Raw genomic sequence first — 19,794 nt, 5'->3', positions numbered from 1 at the left:
TGAAATACGAGCGATCGAAATTTGGAATCTATTGGTATTGACCACTCGATTTCAATTCTATTAGTAGAATTTAAATGCCTAGTATTGGAGATATTAATTAACGAAATACACGAAATCGAGTGGTCGAAATTAAAAAATCGGCCCCCTGTACGATTCCCACCGACCGGTTGGAGTCGGGCCGCGCCGGAGCGCATGCTCAATATACCTATTCATTATGTATGACAGACGCGATGGAGTCCGTCCGCGTCCGCGAGCAGCCGACCGGCGTGCGGCCGTACAAATGTGAAATGCGCTCCGTTTCCGCCCGTTCGGTGGGAAATTTTCTGATGTTTGTTAATTTAGTGCACATGCATAACCGAGAATGTGAATGCCAGAGAATGAGTTGTGCGTGCAGCGGGGCGGGGCGTGCGGCGTGCATGTTAAACAAATGCGCACGTATAGGAGCGGCCTTAGTGCACGCTGCTCACATCACGCGTGAGCCCACAGCCACGCTGCACGCCCCGCCGAGCGAGCGTCCACTCAGGCCTTACACTAAAGTGTTTAATTCGGTGTTTGTTAGAATAATTGTTGGGATCAAAGATCTACGCGGTGTACGGGTGGCTAACAGAATGGAGACGGCATTTTGTTATTACACTTTTGCGGGTGACATTGCTGAAAAAAAAACTTTAAAAAAAGATGGTCTAGCTTAAAAGCTTTCACACACACCATCAAGTAAATATACATATATAAATAGTAAGGGACCGTGCGCGTTGGAGGGTCAGCGCCATCTTGGGGCCTGAATCGGAAACATAAACTGTACATTGACAGATTGACACCTGCCCCCTACAGTTCACACGTTTTGCGTTCATTGGAAGCATAAATTTGACATTTACATTTCGCGCTAATAAACAGGGGGCTACTGTGCTGCCCCCTACATGCACGTTCCCTATTTATGTGACTATCTCTATCAAAATTATTCTAATTATTGTTTTGACATCGGGGTCTCGTTTTAAATAAATAATGTACCTCTAATCTAATTTAGACAACATTTTTTAAATAATGATCTCTTGTACATACCTATATTCAATCTTTTGGATGAAAGAAACACCTCGCAACTTGTGCCCACAGCACCAACGACTACTTATATGTGTTACGGCATACGCAGTTGAAAGTAACCTTAACACTTTAACATAAAGTTTATATTCGCTTGCTTGCGCCTGTGTTTTTGACGTGTGAGTGACATTTGTTGTATTGTGACTTGAAATGGTTAATAGCCAAAATCTTTTGCCTGATGTTTCCTAGTGAAAAAAATGGTAGTGATTAGTAGTTTAGCTATTTAGTTATTTTTTAACTCATTTAACTTAATATTCCTATGATTATTTTTTATTCAGCAACGTTATACGCAAAAGGTGTATTGTAATTATTATTAAAATATTTTTTCACGAACTTGTATTATTTAACTTAGACATAAAGTAGTTTTGTAATTCTAAGATGTCTAATTTTATGGAAAGGATATAAATATATCATTAAAGTGTTTGAACCTTATTTATTGTTTTCCTTAGAACCATCCGTATAAATAAAATTCAAAACAAATTAATTTATTGTCAGACAACTAAGACCCATTGATACATACAATTATACTAACTTTACTCTTTGGATACATACATGCCTTACAGACTAACATACCTTAGGTAGTACTGGTAGTAGTATAAAAAAATTCGAATCAAAAAAACTTAACCATTTTGGCAAGTAAATATTTTTTTGCTGCGGCACCTGGGGTCCTAGCCAAGATGACAATGAGCAACTCAATTAATAAATTAAAATAATCACGTGACTTTTCTTAGCATGTCACCTCCATACATTTTTCTTTTCGTTTGTCGATATACGATTGTCATCTTGGCTGTTAGTAATTTAATAGTCTGTGCGGAAAGAGAAGAGTCATCGAATGCATTGGTTCCATTATATTCCACGTCCGCATAGACTACCCGATAATTAATAAAATAAAACAAATGAATGCATAAATATATTTTATTAACTACATCCTCTGCGCTACCCTATTCGCTACATTCCTCAAATTGCCATACACCTTTGACGGAGGCGAACCCATAATCAGGTTGCATATAGCTCTCCTAGCCAGCGCAATGTTCTGATAACTACCCAGAATATGTATCTTAGAGTCCGCGAGTACTATTCTGGTTTTGGTGACGTTTTCGATGGTGAACTTTGTCCGTCCAGCTTTGCCGGCGAGGCGGCCGATGGCGCGGCCCAAATGGTCCCCTTGGAGAGTCTTGACGTCTTTGATTTCGAATGATTCCACGAATAAGTCGTCTAGTCGGAGGAGCGCGAGTGCGTCTTCTACTTCGAAGCCGTAGATGAAAGCCTGGAAATGGAAATGTTTTTATTAAACCTATGCAAGTGCTATTAGAACTACTGCTCGCGCCACCCTGATCCGAGCGGCACGATCAGAATTCGTTGACTTGAATGAACCTGTTTTGGACGACATCGGCGGCGGGCGGCGCTGCCCACCGCTCTGCTCGTCGTGCCGTCAGGCGTGGCTCACTCCGCGATTTCGTCGCTTTGCTACAGGCAGCTAAAAGTACATCCGTTCCGCCCCAATTTTGGGGAAAGGCATAAGCCGCGCGTGGCGCTGTCGCCACCTAGCGGCCATATCTGTGCTAATCGTAACAGACGCGTTTTGTTAGAGAGTGAGTCTTCTGTACTTAGTACTATTATTTATTCTGTGGTGCCGTGCGTCCAGTCTACAGCTTAAGATGATTTTTCTTTTTACATCAAATATTGAATATGACCATGACCATTCTGGACCATCTCTAAACACCGATCTTTACATAATCCAATATCTCTACAGAACACAGCAATAGAACAGGTTCCACAATATAAGTACCTAGGAAGTATTATTACCAATTACTCCAGATGCACGGCGGACATCAAGCAGAGGATTGCAATGGCTAAAAAAGCATTCCATAGCAAAAAACACCTGCTCAAAGCACATATCTCGAAGAATGTGAAAAAACGCTTAATTAAGGTGTATATCTGGAGCATTGCTTTATATGCGTGTGAGACGTGGACACTGACACAACGGGACAGAGGGCGATTGGAGGCCTTTGAAATGTGGTGTTGGCGGAGGATGCTAAGGATTAGCTGAGACTAACGAAGAGGTACTGAGCATGGCAGGAGAGAAGAGATGCCTGTTAGACACAATAGCTAACAGAAGGGGCAAGATGGTTGGCCACCTGATACGGCACGACAGATTCTTTTTAAACATCCTGGAGGGCAAGATTAAGGGTAAAAGACGCAGAGGAAGGCCTAGGATCACATATCTCAGCCAAATAAAAGATAGAGTTTCTGTCGTGTCGTACGAGGGAGTTAAAAGGCTGGCCCAGAAAAGAGAAGAGTGGCGATTACTCCACCGACAAGAGCATAGCTCTTAAATATTGATGATGATGATTGAAGATGTCCCACAAGTGTTGATTTGACTCATAAGAAAATGTTTAGACTCGACATTAGATCAAACACAAAAGACTTATCAAAATAGTTGCATACTTACGCAAGTTACGAGTGTAAAGATTTTAGTTTTATATTGGTTTAAAAGGTAAAATTAGTATAGTACATTCATTGCCACCCATCCAAACAAGACATCCGCGCCAGTCCACAAAAATTTCTTCATATAAAGGTGTAGTACCACAATCCCGACTATCGGGTCGTCCGGCCTGGGAATGAAATCATAAAATACCCGACAGTCAGGTTTTCGGCACTGAATGTGTTAAACATGGAAATAATGTATACCTTAACAAAGTCAGCAGCCTTCTGCAGGTTGGCGACATCTTTAGTCTCCGGGCCAACCTTGATCTCCACATTCCTCGTCTTGGTGTTGAACCGCACTTGCAGGAACAGGTGCTCCACAATTGGTGTGAAGATCTTCAGCCAGGCCTCTTTGAGTGGGGTGTATCTGTGGGACAATGGATAAATAGTATGATGATACTGTTGATTGAGTAGTAGTAGCACACCTCGGACACTGGCGGTCAAATGTATGAAACAAACGCGTTCCTACGCACACAGCCTAAGCTCGTGTAGGTGAACGCGTACCATGCTTGTGTGAGTGAGATAAGACATTGTAGGGTAACCGAGAGCGGGTCTCAGCGGGTGGGCGGCATTTTCAACGGGAGGCAGGGAGCGGCCATACTGTATGCTAGTACTCTTTATTATACTGTGGTAGTAGTAGGCATATGTCAGCTCACAATGAAAGTTTGGGTATTTATTTGAAGGGATCTTCCTCTATTACACTAAAATTGCTAACAATTTTAATAGAATTAGTTTATAACATGACTAATACTGTGCAATTCTGCTCTGCTTTTTTTATATGCTATGAAAAGAAAGGCAACACAAAAGGAGAAAAATAACAAGAAACTTAACACATGCTTTATCATTAGGTGAAGATTATAGTTGATATAAAAGAAGAACCTTTGATAAGATTTAAAGGTCATGGCTATTTCTATTTTAAAACACCAAAAATATTTTAAGTCCTTTTCAGTAGCAGTTATTACTACTACTGAGCACCTTTGTTTTGTATATAAAATACCCCTATGATACGACAAATATCAATGGACTTAACTTCAACTTTCAATGAAATCAGTAAAATCATTGTATACAAATTCAAAGTGAAAATTGCTTTTTAATGTTGTTCATGTAGGTAAATACAAAAATAACCACTTTTATATTATGGTTACATCTTTAAACTTAACAAAAAGTGAAGAAATAAAGTAAAACCTATCCTACAAACAAATAAAGGCTAATAATAGCCAAATGAAAGTGTTATTTTTAGAGGTTATACCTGTGAGCGGGGACTGGGATTTTTCTCATGTTAACTTTGGTCTCGTTAGGTTCCTGGTTTTTCTTCGACCTCTTTGCTTTAGGCCGTGTGTGTTTAGCTTTCCCTTGGATACCATTGTGCTCTTCAACTTCCATAACATCCCCTGATTCAGACACGGCTCTTCGCTTCACATTTTTGAGCTTGATTGGATTCTTTGCGGGCAAAAACTCATCGACACTTATATTTTCAGTTTCCATTTTTTGTTTATTTATTAGACGGTAGCACTTAAAAATATATATTCAGAGAGATAAAGTTAATATTTTATTTATTTATTTTATCAGCCACGATCTCACATGGTTCTCAAGTGACAGGATCTGTCAAAAAGGGGTAGTGCAGCTAGTGATGTAAAAACCGAACTCTTCCAATGCACATAAAAGTACTTTCTGTAGCGTTTATGCTAGAGACTGGAATAGCTTGAATTATTTTCTTTTTTATCACGTCTTCAAATTCTTGTAAATTGAGATAATTCATTCTATTTTATCTTTAAAATCCATTAAAATTCTTTTAAATGATTAATTATGGGTTGACTAATTAATTTCCAGCTAAAAGCAGGCACTATTTTCATGCTGTTTTCTGGGATTAATTCAAAGAGTAGTATAATATATATATGAGAAAGAGAGCCCTCTCGTGGAACTTTTTTGTATCCATTATGAAGCGCCATCTGTAAATCTGAACACACAATATTAACGTCAATATTCATACCTACAGGGCCTGTTTACACATTGATTAATGTTTAATATGAGTTCATACATTTGCTACAAATGTATAAACTCACACTAAACATTAATCAATGTGTAAACAGGGTCATATATAATTTGTTATATCAAGAGTTTTGCTCTTCTTACCCATTAATCAACAACTTTATTATAATATTTGCTTGCTATAGGTATATATTGGCAAGCAGATATTTTAAAGTCCAACAGGTAACGTAAGTACAATACAATGATATCCAAGAATGATTTTAACAAGAAAATTATAATAAAGTAGCTTATTAAATACCGGATAAAATAAAATAACAAGGTAAGTATAAATGGGAAAGAAAAGATAGTTGATATTTCATAATTTAAAATTCAAAAGTTTATTACACAAGTCACATTTACCTATACAGAAGTTTATCTACTACACATAGTGATAACATTTACATGATGATAACATGGCAACAGATACAAATACCTACAGGAGCCAATACCTGGGTAAACATAACGTTATTGTATGCTGTAATAAACTATATTATACAAACGTAAAAGAAAACTTCGCAACTGATACATGTACAGGAGCCAATACCTGGGTAAACATAACGGTATTGTATGCTGTAATAAACTATATTATACAAACGTAAAAGAAAACTTCGCAACTGATACATGTACAGGAGCCAATACCTGGGTAAACATAACGTTATTGTACGCTGTAATAAACTATATTATACAAACGTAAAAGAAAACATCGCAACAGATACAAGTACAGGAGCCAATACCTGGGTAAACATAACGTTATTGTATGCTATAAAGTCCTGACTGACTAATATCAAAGCTCAGCCCAAACCGTTTGACCTAGAAAACTAAATTATTGGCAATCGGTTGTTTAAAATTAACGCATTCACTGTCAGCAACCCGCCAGGTGGGTGCACTATCCGTAGTCGATTTTCGCTACATACGGTTTTTCCCATGTTATCGGCTACGCTCGTAGCGCGTAGCAAGCGCTGGCACCGAAAGTGTTAAGGGCTCATTTAGACGGTGCGAGAACTCGCATGCGAGTTTCCTTACATTGCGTTATTTGATCGGTCGGCTGAATTGATGTTGCATTAATGGTCCGCAATGTAACTAAAATCTCATACGAGTTCACACATGAGCCCTTAGTTTGGAGACGTGAAAGGTACTGCCTCATCATCTTCCGCGCGTAATCCGGGCTTTTTGCCACGGCTCAATGGGAGCCTGTGATCCGCTTGTTAAGTAATCCCATGAATCGGCGTAGGCATTCGTTTTTAAGAAAGTGACTGCAATCTGACCTTCCAACCCAAAGGGTAAACTATATCGGTAGGTACCTTCACCGAAAAACGACTGACAAATATCAAATGCTATTTCGCAAATAAGTTTCGAAAATCTCATTGATACCAGCTGAATTGAAAAACTCATCAGAATTTGAGGCGTAATAGACATTTCATCAAATATTAGGCTACACAGTCTGTCAGCAGGTTCTTTTGAAGCCATTGTTTTTTTTAATTTCTTCGGATATAATTGTATTTATGCCACTGGTCAGTTTAATTTGGCGTTTAATGGCTTTGCCAGATGGCAGTGAAAAATATTCACACATCAGCCAGTAGCACTTTGGACTCTTTTTGTAAAGCGACATTGTCAGTATTTTTTTTCTAATGAATAGCGTCGTCCTTTAGGTTGCTTCGTTGATTGTTTTTGCATGTTCACTAAAAGCCGAGCTGGTTTCGTCATGTGCCGCACTACTGTCTGGTACATTTGGTGAGCTTGTTCCAATCGTTGCTTGTATGAAAGTTCCCTTTTGCGCAAACGGTTAACTTCCATTTGAAATTGTTTTACCTTAAGCTGCACCTCAATTTTCTTCGAACCTGAAAGAAAACAAAATTATAATATTAAGTACCTTTAATTTTTAATAACTTTTGGCTTTGGTTTGTCACTATACATTTATAGTTATTTGTTTTACAAGGGGGCAAAGTTGTTGTTTAACCGCTCGTGCTAATATTGATACCCGACCAAGCGAAAGATTCTTGAGAGTTGCGAGGGTTTCAAAGCACGAGGGTTAAACAAAATTTGCCCCCGAGTGAAACACAAAATTTTTCACCACACCAACCCGAAGCAAATATTAAATGTAAAATATCAAACCAAATCACATTCAAATGTTCGAATGTTATTAAATATTTATCATCCAAAAATCATCAATTAAAAGTCAATTCTACCAGCAAACATAAGAAAACAACTCAAAATTTGCATTTGATTACTTTGCCTCACATGTGATTTACTGATAGCAAAGTGCAATTTAGCTATCCGTTTTTGAAGTGCAAAGTAGCTGGTGTGGTGAAAAGTTTGTTATGTCATCAAATTTAGTATTGATACATTTTTTTATTACCGACTGTATTTTTATCTCTACAATTATCTTTCACTGATTGAGAAAATTATAAATACACCATATTTACGAGTTATTTATTTTTTACCTAGTTCCTATGCTCAGCTTTGGTTTTCATCATCAGATCGAATCGATCTCTTCATAATAAATATAACCTATTAAGTACCTACATTATATTGATATACACAATCAGTATGGCATTATAACTTATAAATATTTTTAATTACCGTGATCTAATGTCCTTCTTTTCGAACGGGTCATCCCACTATAATTATGTTCTGCCAATACAGAAGACTCTGCAGTAGTTATGTTGTTGATGGTAGGCATCTCAGAATGTTGTGTGGCAGGTGTCACTAGAAGAATACAAAGAAATATACAAAATCATTGTTTACGCGCGTACTTCATAGGAGATCTTAGAATTCTATCGAGACTCCAGAAAAATAATCAATCACCCCTCAAACACCACCCTGCCTTCAGACTTCACCTCTCAGTCACCTACCCTTCACCTCTCAGTCTCTTTAGTCATTTCCAATACCTACTACCTTACCTACATCCAAAATCATAATAAACCTTTCATAAGAGGGAATTAAGTTCCCTTATAGTCCTTGGTCTATATCATAAAGTGCACTCAATCAGATTGGTAGTTATCCAGAGTACATGCTTGAGTTACTTTATAAGACACCGAAATCACCATACACGTGCCTTTCAAAATCAAGGAGTTGCCTCAATTCCTCGTGAACTCCATCACCATCACCTTGGAGGTAACTTCTTTCAAGTAAAAAAACCGGCCAAGTGCGAGTCGGACTCGCGCACGGAGGGTTCCGCACCATCAACAAAAAATAGAGCAAAACAAGCAAAAAAAACGGTCACCCATCCAAGTACTGACCCCGCCCGACGCTGCTTAACTTCGGTCAAAAATCACGTTTGTTGTATGGGAGCCCCACTTAAATCTTTATTTTATTCTGTTTTTAGTATTTGTTGTTATAGCGGCAACAGAAATACATCATCTGTGAAAATTTCAACTGTCTAGCTATCACGGTTCGTGAGATACAGCCTGGTGACAGACGGACGGACGGACGGACGGACGGACGGACGGACGGACGGACGGATGGACGGACAGCGGAGTCTTAGTAATAGGGTCCCGTTTTTACCCTTTGGATACGGAACCCTAAAAACATCATTATCTTTATCATTATTCATTATCATCAAAAAAATCATCATCGACTTCAAGTATGGACTCGCGCGCGAGAACGCAGCTCATGCTTCACTTCATCAAATTGGTGGTTTGCGAGAGAAAATTCTCGAGTTGCTTAAGAAAACAACCAAATCACCATACACGTACCTTAAAAATTGAGGACCTCCTTTCAAACTAAAAATAATTAAGTACTCAAATCGGATCACGGATGTCGGAGTAAGTAATCGGCGAACATACATAACAAATAACCGCAACCGAATACAGAACCTCCTACTTCTGGGAAAGGAAGTCGGTTAATAAAAAAAGACACACCTAGCGCTTTATTCTCCTATGTTAGAACAGGTGTGGCTCACTCCGCGATGACATCGCGTCACTACGAGTACATGCGGCCTACGCCGATTTTGGTGTCTAGCCATAATACGCGCGCACCGCTACGGAACGGACGCCAGGGCTAGTTACTTAGTAAACTGGGTGCCTAGCCAAGATGCCTATTTTTACCCTTGTCTTAATTATGTTCCCATCTTTTTACTGCCAATTTATCTCAAATTTATTAGTGCACTAATTAGAAACAACTTCAGCTCCAGTAGAAAATTTAAATATAGATATCAATTGTAGGTATTCCTTTTTTCCTACCTACCTATTAAGTATTATATGCCTGCCTATCACATGCACAGATGTACATGCACGCACACACACACACACACACACACACACACACACACACACACATACACACACGTTCTTATTATTCTATTGCATCTTAAGTAAGCCATGAAATGATAACAGATGGACTGAGACATCACTCTGAGTTACCTACTTTTATTAGTACAGTTAGTACGTGAGTGAAAGGATCGTTATTTACCTGGGGCAGAAGTAGCGAAATTAAAGGTAGGTTGATTGTTTATTTCAGGAGAAATATGTTGGGCGCTGGAGGTGCCTGAAAAAACATATTAAACGTATGTTTACACACAAGCCTTATTTTAAATATACATATTTAGATCATTTCAACGAGGGTGCGAAGTGTTACCTAGGATAGGCAACGTGTACGTACCTACGTAACACCTCTGAAGTTTCAGGTATCCATATAGGCTATGGTGACTGCTTACCATCAGGCGGGCTGTATGCTTATTTGCCACCGACGCATTATTTAAAAAACGCCTTTCAATGGGTGGAAAAACAGGTTTGTTACGCAGCTACCAAATCCCGAGCTAAGTACTGTACAAAGTATTTACTCGACTGCGTGATTCTTGGGGAAGGTTTAGGTGTATAATTTTCATTTCTCATGCTCTGAAAGAGGGTCATTGTTGTTCTAAAAGGTTTGCAGAAAGTGATACGTTTCTGCACTAGAGCATTAACACATTCACTGCCACTGACGCACATGTGCGTCGACCGTCATACAAGTTTGTTCCTAGGCCACTCCCCCTGGCAGTGAATGCGTTAACTTTCCAAGGACGATTTTTTTTTCATTTTTTTATATAAATAATTGAAATTTCGTTTTAAATAGATTTGCAATTTCCGTTCTGATTTTTAACCCTCCATTCCATAAATAACGATTCTTTAACCTAAATTGTTAATTCAAAGTACCCTCTAGAAACAGTATAAAAATGTATACAGTACTCAGTCATGTTTTTTTTAAATCACATGCATTTTACTTTCCTCGTTATCGAAATGAAAAGTAGAGTGTTTAATTAACAATCTAGTTATGAATATGGATGGTTTGTGATTTACCTGACGTAGAAGCAGCAGAATGAAAGGTGGCTTGAATGTCAGATAGGAGCAGAATCTTGAAAGGTGGTTGTGCCTGAAAGTGTATTAAAATTATGATTGTTTAAATTTTATTGCACCAACAATTCCGTGACCCGCTAGGCGGGTTTTCTGTGTGTAGTCAATTTGACTACATAGACCTACAATCTTTCTCATGCTGTTGGCTACGCCTGCGCTCGTAACGCGTAGCTCGCGCTGGCAGTCATTTGCAAAGAAAGGTAATCTCCCTGCATAGAAGTTAGTATGCAAAGGTGCTAAGCGAATAAGTACATACTATTGCTGACTGTACAAAAGGTACATCATATCCAAAATTGTTGCATAATTTCAGTTCCACATGTAGGTGCATTGTAAATTACAATCGTGGACAGCTTTTGACGACCTGTCTGGCCTAGTACGTAGTGACCCTGCGTAATATGAAGCCAATGGTCCCGGCTTCAAAACCGGTCAGGGCATTTATTTGTGTGATGAGCACGGACATTTGTTGCTGAGTCATGGATGTTTTCTATGTATTTTTAAGTATTTATAGGTATATAAAAGTTTATACATGTCATTGTCTAAGTACCCACAACACAAGCCTTATTGAGCTTACTGTGCGACTATTTGTGTAATAATGTTCTGTAATATTTATTTATTATTACATAGGTATTTTATTTATTTACATGCAATTTTTTGATAATTATGAGTAAAAGTTTAGCATACTTAGTATAGTGATTTAGGCTTCAAAACCGTCATCCAGGCATACTTGCTGTGTAGCTGTCTGGTTATAGTGTTATTATTGACTTACCAAGTAGACATAGCGTCGGTACTGCTATTGCATTCAGTCGCTTAAAGCGATTTTTATGTTCATCTGTAAAATGAAGATCACAAATCCTCTTGACCCTCTTCTTCTTATAAAATTCATAATCTGACGGGGTATCCAACTTGCCCCCAATAAGCTTAACCCAAACTTTAAAACGCTCAGGGTATTTGTCTGGATTTGGACAGACGTGCATCACCGCATCTGAAATAAGTTGATTGTGGACTTCGTGGAGACCTCTCTGCTCTCGTAACATACACGGCTGAAATAACACACAATTGACCACGAAACACAATTACACGCAGCAGGTCGGGAATCTACCCGCCATGGTTTTTTCTGAATTATCTTGTAAAGTTCTCAGCGACTGTGATGGCGTATGAAAACTTTGTTTCTTTTAACATTGTATAACCGAAAGTATTTTTTATTTATCTGAATTATGTTATAGTACAATAAATACGAAAATATTATATTTTGAGTTTTATTTGACAAAAATGTTTTTTATTGTGACAATCGTCTCCATGGCAACGATGGCCATAAAATACTCTTGTTCTATTAAATGTTTTTTGTTTGTTGCATGTCCTAGATACGAGACTTTTAAGACGTTCTGAGGAAATAAAATGTAGCCATATTTAAAAAAAAAGTTTAGTGTTCAATGATAAAGATGGTGCTATTTTTTTGAATAAAGGGCTTTATATGTGGCTGTCCCCCCCCCTTAAAATTATGGTGACAAATGTCACTTCCATCCGAATAAACCTTGACTGTGTTATGTCATAGTTTTAACCAGACGAATAGATTTTTATTATGATTATTTGAGGTAAGAATCACGTTTATTATTTTTAATTGATATATAATTATATTATCCAACTGCAGTACTCTCAATTACAGGTATCACAGGACGATACCTCAAAAACCAGTATGGCTGGTCTAATAAAAACCTCGGTAATCAAGTTCATCAGCCCAAGTCATGGGGGTAAAATAGCCGCTTGCACTTTCGTACAGCACCGCAACATCTCTGGCAAGACGCTCCGCGATTCTATGCCCGCGAGGCCTCCGAAGAAGGCCCCTTTCGACTATGAGAACAAGGATTACACCTGGATCCGCAGTCTCTTCGACAGGACCACGCACCGCTTCGATGAGAACTCTAAAGTGATAGTGGTGGAGGGCCCCGTGGCGGTCGGTAAGACTAAATTCGCCGCGAGCCTCGCCGAGGACCTGGGAATGAAGCATTTCCCTGAGGCTAACATGGACCATCACTACATCAGGCCTAATGGCTGTGATCTGAGGCAGTTCGACCCCTTGGTTCCCGAGGACACTAGGACCTTTGATCATAAGAATTTCAACGAGTGCCCGAATCACCGTTTGGCTGGAAACTTCCAGATTATGACATACATTGCTCGCTACAGCCAATATATTGACGCTTTGGCTCATCTTCTCAACACAGGACAAGGAGTGGTATTAGAGAGGTCTCCATACTCTGACTTTGTGTTCCTGGAGGCCATGTATGCCTCGAAGTACATCAGCAAGGGTGTGCGCTCAGTGTACTATGAACTGAAGAATAACACTATTGAGGAACTGATGAGGCCCCATCTGGTAGTATACTTGGATCTTGGAGTAGGCAAGGTTAGTATATTATGGCACATCGGACACTGGCGATCAAATGTATGAAACAAACGCGTTCCTACGTACACAGCCTAAGCTCGTGTAGGTGAACGCGTACCATGCTTGTGTGAGTGAGAGAAGACATTGTAAGGTAACTGTGAGGTAACCGAGAGCGGGTCTCGGCGGGTGGGCGGCATTTTCAACAGGAGGCAGGGAAGGCAGGGAGCGTCCATACTGTATGCTAGTACCCTTTATTATACTGTGATTATGGTTATAATTAATCCTTTGAATGCTTTATGTCATAAACACAAACATCACTCAATCCTCAAAATCCTGGGCGCAAGTGAGCTAATGTAAACCCTACTCGTAAGTGTGAAGGTTACTTTGACAACGTCCACCATTTTCAATTTCGCCATCATTAATTTTGTATAACAGATTGAAGTTTTTACGGCAGCGCGCCACAAGACAATTCACGATTTTTATTTTAGCATTCTATCGGACGAGGCCAGGATGATGTGCAACCTATACTTAAAAATAATGTAGTGGTGTTAGTAATGCTACACTACTACATTATTACTTGATCTCACTACAGGGGTGACATAGTCACTGTGTGACAAAACCCCTTGAAAAATTAAGATAAAAAAAAAAAATTCAACTGGGCATACGGATTGTCTTGTACGATTGCGACTGCAAGTGCGTATGAAGCCTCAGAACCGAAAATACAGCTTGTATTTCTATTAGAAGATTGTTAGAACGTGACAGGCATGGTGACAAGCGATAAAAACGCAACCGCACTACCGCCGCAGGTTATTTTGTAAATAACTTACAAGGAGACACCGACCACTGTATAATGGTTCTGAATGAAATAAAGAATTGTTTTTTTTTGACAGGTTCAGTCAGCGATCCAGAAGCGAGGTCTTGACTACGAGAAGAGCGGCAAGGCGCTCACGCCCGCCTTCCTCACCGAAATGGAGCGCCAGTACAAGAACAAGTACCTGCGCGACATTTCCACCCACGCCGAGCTGCTGGTCTACGACTGGAGCGGTGGCGGCGAGGTCGAAGTGGTAAGTACCGTTGGCATTTCTTTTTAAATACCAACAGTGACAAGGACATGGTCGCCTATTAACACATTCAGTGCCGAAAACCCGACTATCGGGGAATTTATGATTTCGTTCCCAGGCTGGACAACCCGATAGTCGAATCCTGGTACGTAGGTTGCCCTGAAAGTTTCGGGAATTGCATACTTAGGAACGTATATTTGACATGTGTTATACCTCTTTGTTACAAGCATAGTCTCATTATTCGAAAACACTGGCCACTTAGAAAAAAAAAACAATGTTCTATTTTCAATTGTTTTTTAAAGTCGTTGAGTCGCTGGTGAAAATGGAGCTGTCCCGCGAAAGTTTTAGAGCAATGATTTATTATGACTTTAAAAGTGGATTAACACAACAACAATGTGGAGACCGATTGACTATTGCTTTTAGTAGTGAAGCACCTTCGAAGACGACAATATACAGGTGGTATTCGGAATTTCAACGTGGCCGTGTGTCTCTTGCGGATGACGTACGTGAGGGTCGACCGAAAACTGCCGTTACCGATCAAAACATCGATGTTGTTCGCCAACTGATAAAAGAAGATAGGCATGTTACATATCGGGAAATTCAGGAGACTTTAGGCATTGGAATGAGTCAGGTACAAGTTATTTTACAGCAAGAGTTGGGCGTGCGGAAGTTGTTTTCCCGGTGGATTCCTCACTTGTTATCTGACGAGCAGAAAACGGTCCGTGTCAATTGGTGCCACAAAACCCTAAAAAGATTTAATGGAGGAAGCTCAACTGCCGTTTTTAGTATTGTGTCAGGTGACGAGTCATGGATTTACGCATATGAGCCTGAATCCAAAAACCAATCTCGAGTATGGGTTTACGAAGACGAGCCGAAGCCAACAAAAGTTGTTCGTTCTCGCAGCACGATCAAAAAAATGGTAGCCACGTTTGTCTCCAAATCGGGTCACGTGGCGACTATTGCTCTTGAAGATCGAAGAACTGTCAATGCCGATTGGTATATAGGCGTTTGTTTACCGATTGTTTTTGCTGAACTGCGAAAAAATAACCCTAACCGCCGTATTATACTACACCATGATAATGCCAGCCCTCATACTGCTCAGAAAACAAACGACTATCTGAAGGGCGAAAAAGTCGAATTACTGGACCATCCTCCGTACAGCCCCGACCTAAGTCCCAACGATTTTTTTACTTTCCCGAAAATAAAGAATCGGTTGCGTGGTCAGCGTTTTCAGACCGCGGAAGAAGCAGTCCACGCTTATAAAATGGCCATTTCGTCAACCCCCAGTTCAGAGTTCAATAACTGTTTTGAAAACTGGTTTCAGAGAATGAAAAAGTGCATTAAACACAAAGGAGAATACTTTGAAAAACAATAAAAGTACTTTTATTTCATTTAAACGCGTATTTTTTCCAATTCCCGAAACTTTCAGGGCAACCTACGTACTACAGCTTTATATGACGAAATTGATGTGGCCTGGCGCGGATGCACAAAACAAAGAAGTAACATTTTATCTTCCGTGCGCGGATGTCTTGTTTGGCTGGGTGGTAATTAATGTGTTAAGCAGTACTTTTAAGCCATAATTTACAAAATAGAGAAATCTTGATAATCCAGCACTTTGATGGTATACCTAGTAATCCGGCATTAAAATTGGGATACAAATGAGCATTTTATATCCTAATTTACTATGTGAGCTTACATTTTTGCCGCTAAGTTCCAGTTAAAAGTAGAATTTTCTTTGAATTTAGCATTTTAGTAAAATGTATTACTACGACTAACCATAGAGAAAAAAATACATAGAGTGCTCACTCCATACATCAGTTCAGACTATTAATTTCAGTATCTACATCTAGCATCGAGTAGCGGAACTATCAGTACTGCTACTTAACAATAGATGTAGCACCGACCGGAAAGTCTTATCTCAACAGCATAAGACTTTCCGGTCGGTGCTACATCTATTGTCAAGTAGCAGTACTGATAGTTCCGCTACTCGATGCTAGATGCTATTAGTCTTTTTGGTACTAAAACTGATGTATGGAGTGAGCACTCTATGTATTTTTTTCTCTATGGACTAACTAACTTCTCTATGACGACTAACTTTTCTACTAAAAAACATCACTAATATGCTGATTCACTCTAACTTCCAAGCCCCTGAATAATCCGGCTCTCGTGTGTCAGCATTAGTGCCGGATTAATGAGATACTGTATGTTATAATTTTTCCAGGTGGTCGAAGACATCGAGCGCCTCAACTTCGAGCAGTACACGGAGCGCGAGGAGCCAAAGATGAAGGACTGGCGGCTGCCGCGCGAGGTGGAGTGGGCGGACCAGCGGATGCTCTACACCAATCAGAAGCACTACCTCATGAACCTGTTCAACATCCCGAGGCTGGACGTGCCCGAGCTGATCACCGGCCCCGATGATGCTTATGAGAGGGAAAAGGTCAGGAGTAGGGAATGCAATCTCGCACCAAGATTGGCGATTCGAGATCTCGCACGAAAAATCTGAATCGAGATAGGGTGTTTCGAGATCTCGACCGTCAGACTTTCGAGATCGAGATTAATCACGGCGAGATCGAGATTATACAAAGTAATTGAAAATGTCCTAATCTGGTCAAAAAACTCTAAGAATTCTGTAAAGACTACTTATTTAGGGTACACCAAACACCATGAAAATAAAAACAACAAATTTAATCAACATCTAACAAAAAAACTACTTTTATTAAAACAAAATTTATAAGTCTTATTTAGCTCTAAGTAGCACGTAACCATGTTAGTAAGAAAAAGTGACTTAGAAAATCAGCATTTTATTTCACTATGCATTTTGAAAATGATTTCGTAAAAAACACAGGGTGCTCAAGGTATTGTCGGCCAAGCGGCACCTGTTTGTTGCAAAAAGGCCAACAGCAGAAAACGCCCGCTTATTATTCCGCATATATTCCGCAGAGAGTGCGCTACAGTGCTATTATCGTCGGCTAAAGCTGGCTACACACAATAGTACTGCCTGAACAACATGAATCTAAGGTAAAAAATTACTCAAAACAAAGTAATTCACAGAGATCAATCTTTCAATCTCGTTCGAGATCTCGAAAATTTTAATCGAGATCTCGACGAAGATTACATAAATCGAGATTCTCTATTAACGAGATTGAATCTCGCAAATTCGTGCGAGATCTCGCGAGATCTCGAAATTGCGAGATCGAGATTGCATTCCCTAGTCAGGAGAATCTTGTGTTTCATAATCACTACATAGAAACAGAAGTAGAAAACAAAAACATCCAAAAACAAGATGGGTAGATGAAATCCTCTTAACCCTGGGGCCTTACTGGTCCAGAGTTGCAGAGGACAGAGTACAGTGGAGAAGGTTGGAGGAGGCCTATGCCAAGAGGCACACCGAACTGCGGGACATATTGTAGCAAAAAAAACCGGCCAAGTGCTAGTCGTAGTAGCGCGCACGGAGGGTTCCGCACCATCAACAAAAAATAGAGCAAAACAAGCAAAAAAACGGTCACCCATCCAAGTACTGACCCCGCCCGACGTTGCTTAACTTCGGTCAAAAATCACGTTTGTTGTATGGGAGCCCCACTTAAATCTTTATTTTATTATGTTTTTAGTATTTGTTGTTATAGCGGCAACAGAAATACATCATCTGTGAAAATTTCAACTGTCTAGCTATCACGGTTCGTGAGATACAGCCTGGTGACAGACGGACGGACGGACGTCGTTTTGCCATTTGGCTACGGAACCCTAAAAAACGGAACCCTTATAGATTCGTCATGTCTGTCTGTCTGTCCGTCTGTCTGTCCGTCCGTATGTCACAGCCACTTTTCTCCGAAACTATAAGAACTATACTGTTGAAACTTGGTAAGTAGATGTATTCTGTGAACCGCATTAAGATTTTCACACAAAAATAGAAAAAAAACAATAAATTTTTGGGGTTCCCCATACTTCGAACTGAAACTCAAAATTTTTTTTTTCATCAAACCCATACGTGTGGGGTATCTATGGATAGGTCTTCAAAAATGATATTGAGGTTTCTAATATCATTTTTTTCTAAACTGAATAGTTTGCGCGAGAGACACTTCCAAAGTGGTAAAATGTGTGTCCCCCCCCCCCCCCTAACTTCTAAAATAAGAGAATGATAAAACTAAAAAAAATATATGATGTACATTACCATGTAAACTTCCACCGAAAATTGGTTTGAACGAGATCTAGCAAGTAGTTTTTTTTAATACGTCATAAATCGCCTAAATACGGAACTCTTCATGGGCGAGTCCGACTCGCACTTGGCCGCTTTTTTAGGGTTCCGTAGCCAAATGGCAAAAAACGGAACCCTTATAGATTCGTTATGTCTGTCTGTCTGTCTGTCTGTCCGTCTGTCTGTCCGTCCGTATGTCACAGCCACTTTTCTCCGAAACTATAAGAACTATACTGTTGAAACTTGGTAAGTAGATGTATTCTGTGAACCGCATTAAGATTTTCACACAAAAATAGAAAAAAAACAATTAATTTTTAGGGTTCCCCATACTTCGAACTGAAACTCAAAAATTTTTTTTTCATCAAACCCATACGTGTGGGGTATCTATGGATAGGTCTTCAAAAATGATATTGAGGTTCCTAATATCATTTTTTTCTAAACTGAATAGTTTGCGCGAGAGACACTTCCAAAGTGGTAAAATGTGTGTCCCCCCCCCCCCCCAACTTCTAAAATAAGAGAATGATAAAACTAAAAAAAAAATATATGATGTACATTACCATGTAAACTTCCACCGAAAATTGGTTTGAACGAGATCTAGCAAGTAGTTTTTTTTTAATACGTCATAAATCGCCTAAATACGGAACCCTTCATGGGCGAGTCCGACTCGCACTTGGCCGCTTTTTTGTTACTTGATACACATTCAAAGTACAGTCGGCAATAAAAGTGTGTATCAAATTTTTGACGGTATATTTTTACTTTTTACAGATAATCTACAACCACCCCAAGTTCGAGTACGAGGTGGGGTACAACAAAGACGATGGCAGCACGCTCATGAAGAACAAGATGCCCAAGTACACGGACTATATCTAAATATCATGTTTAGTAGGAATACACTTATTTAAATTAGACCCGGCCTTTTATTGCATGAACTAGTGAAACCACAGAAATAGTATCTACTACAGTCAGGCGTGTCTCACTCCGCGATTTCGTCGCTTTGCTACAGGTTGCTAAAGCACATCCGTTCCGGCCCCAATTTTGGGGAAAGCCATAAGCCGCGCGTGGCGCTGTCGCCACCTAGCGGCCATATCTGTGCTGATCGTAACAGACGCGTTTAGAGAGTGAGTCTTCTGTACTTAGTACTATTATTTATTCTGTGCTACAGTACAGAAAGGACACTTCCTGACTTCCTACAAAACCACAGAATAAATAAAGGCGTGTCCAGACGAG

At 39.6% G+C, this 19,794-nt stretch overlaps 2 protein-coding genes across 3 annotated transcripts; one reads left to right on the top strand and one right to left on the bottom strand.

Annotated features, from left to right (window-relative positions):
• Window positions 1-1,993: 1,993 nt before the first annotated feature.
• Window positions 1,994-5,186, bottom strand: LOC134658253 (RNA-binding protein pno1). The gene is made up of 3 exons (XM_063513866.1): window positions 4,829-5,186; window positions 3,784-3,946; window positions 1,994-2,359 (listed from the first exon to the last, which is right to left on the bottom strand). The coding sequence occupies exons 1-3, from the start codon at window positions 5,062-5,064 to the stop codon at window positions 2,015-2,017; spliced, it is 744 nt and encodes a 247-aa protein (XP_063369936.1). The 5' UTR covers window positions 5,065-5,186; the 3' UTR covers window positions 1,994-2,014.
• Window positions 5,187-12,429: 7,243 nt separating this feature from the next.
• LOC134658049 (NADH dehydrogenase [ubiquinone] 1 alpha subcomplex subunit 10, mitochondrial) lies at window positions 12,430-19,475 on the top strand. Of its 2 annotated transcripts, none has more exons than XM_063513652.1 (5): window positions 12,430-12,529; window positions 12,601-13,335; window positions 14,205-14,378; window positions 16,597-16,812; window positions 19,333-19,475. In XM_063513652.1, the coding sequence occupies exons 2-5, from the start codon at window positions 12,631-12,633 to the stop codon at window positions 19,435-19,437; spliced, it is 1,200 nt and encodes a 399-aa protein (XP_063369722.1). In that variant the 5' UTR covers window positions 12,430-12,529; window positions 12,601-12,630; the 3' UTR covers window positions 19,438-19,475. The 2 variants fall into 2 exon arrangements, with proteins under 2 accessions (XP_063369722.1, XP_063369721.1); XM_063513651.1 differs by having other exon boundaries at window positions 12,455-12,540; window positions 12,610-13,335.
• Window positions 19,476-19,794: the final 319 nt, after the last annotated feature.

The sequence above is a fragment of the Cydia amplana genome, chromosome 21, assembly GCF_948474715.1.
Source record: "Cydia amplana chromosome 21, ilCydAmpl1.1, whole genome shotgun sequence".
In the NCBI taxonomy this organism is placed as follows: Eukaryota; Metazoa; Arthropoda; class Insecta; order Lepidoptera; family Tortricidae; genus Cydia; species Cydia amplana.
Note: the sequence above shows the minus strand (reverse complement) of the source record. Positions and strands in the feature narration are given on the sequence as shown.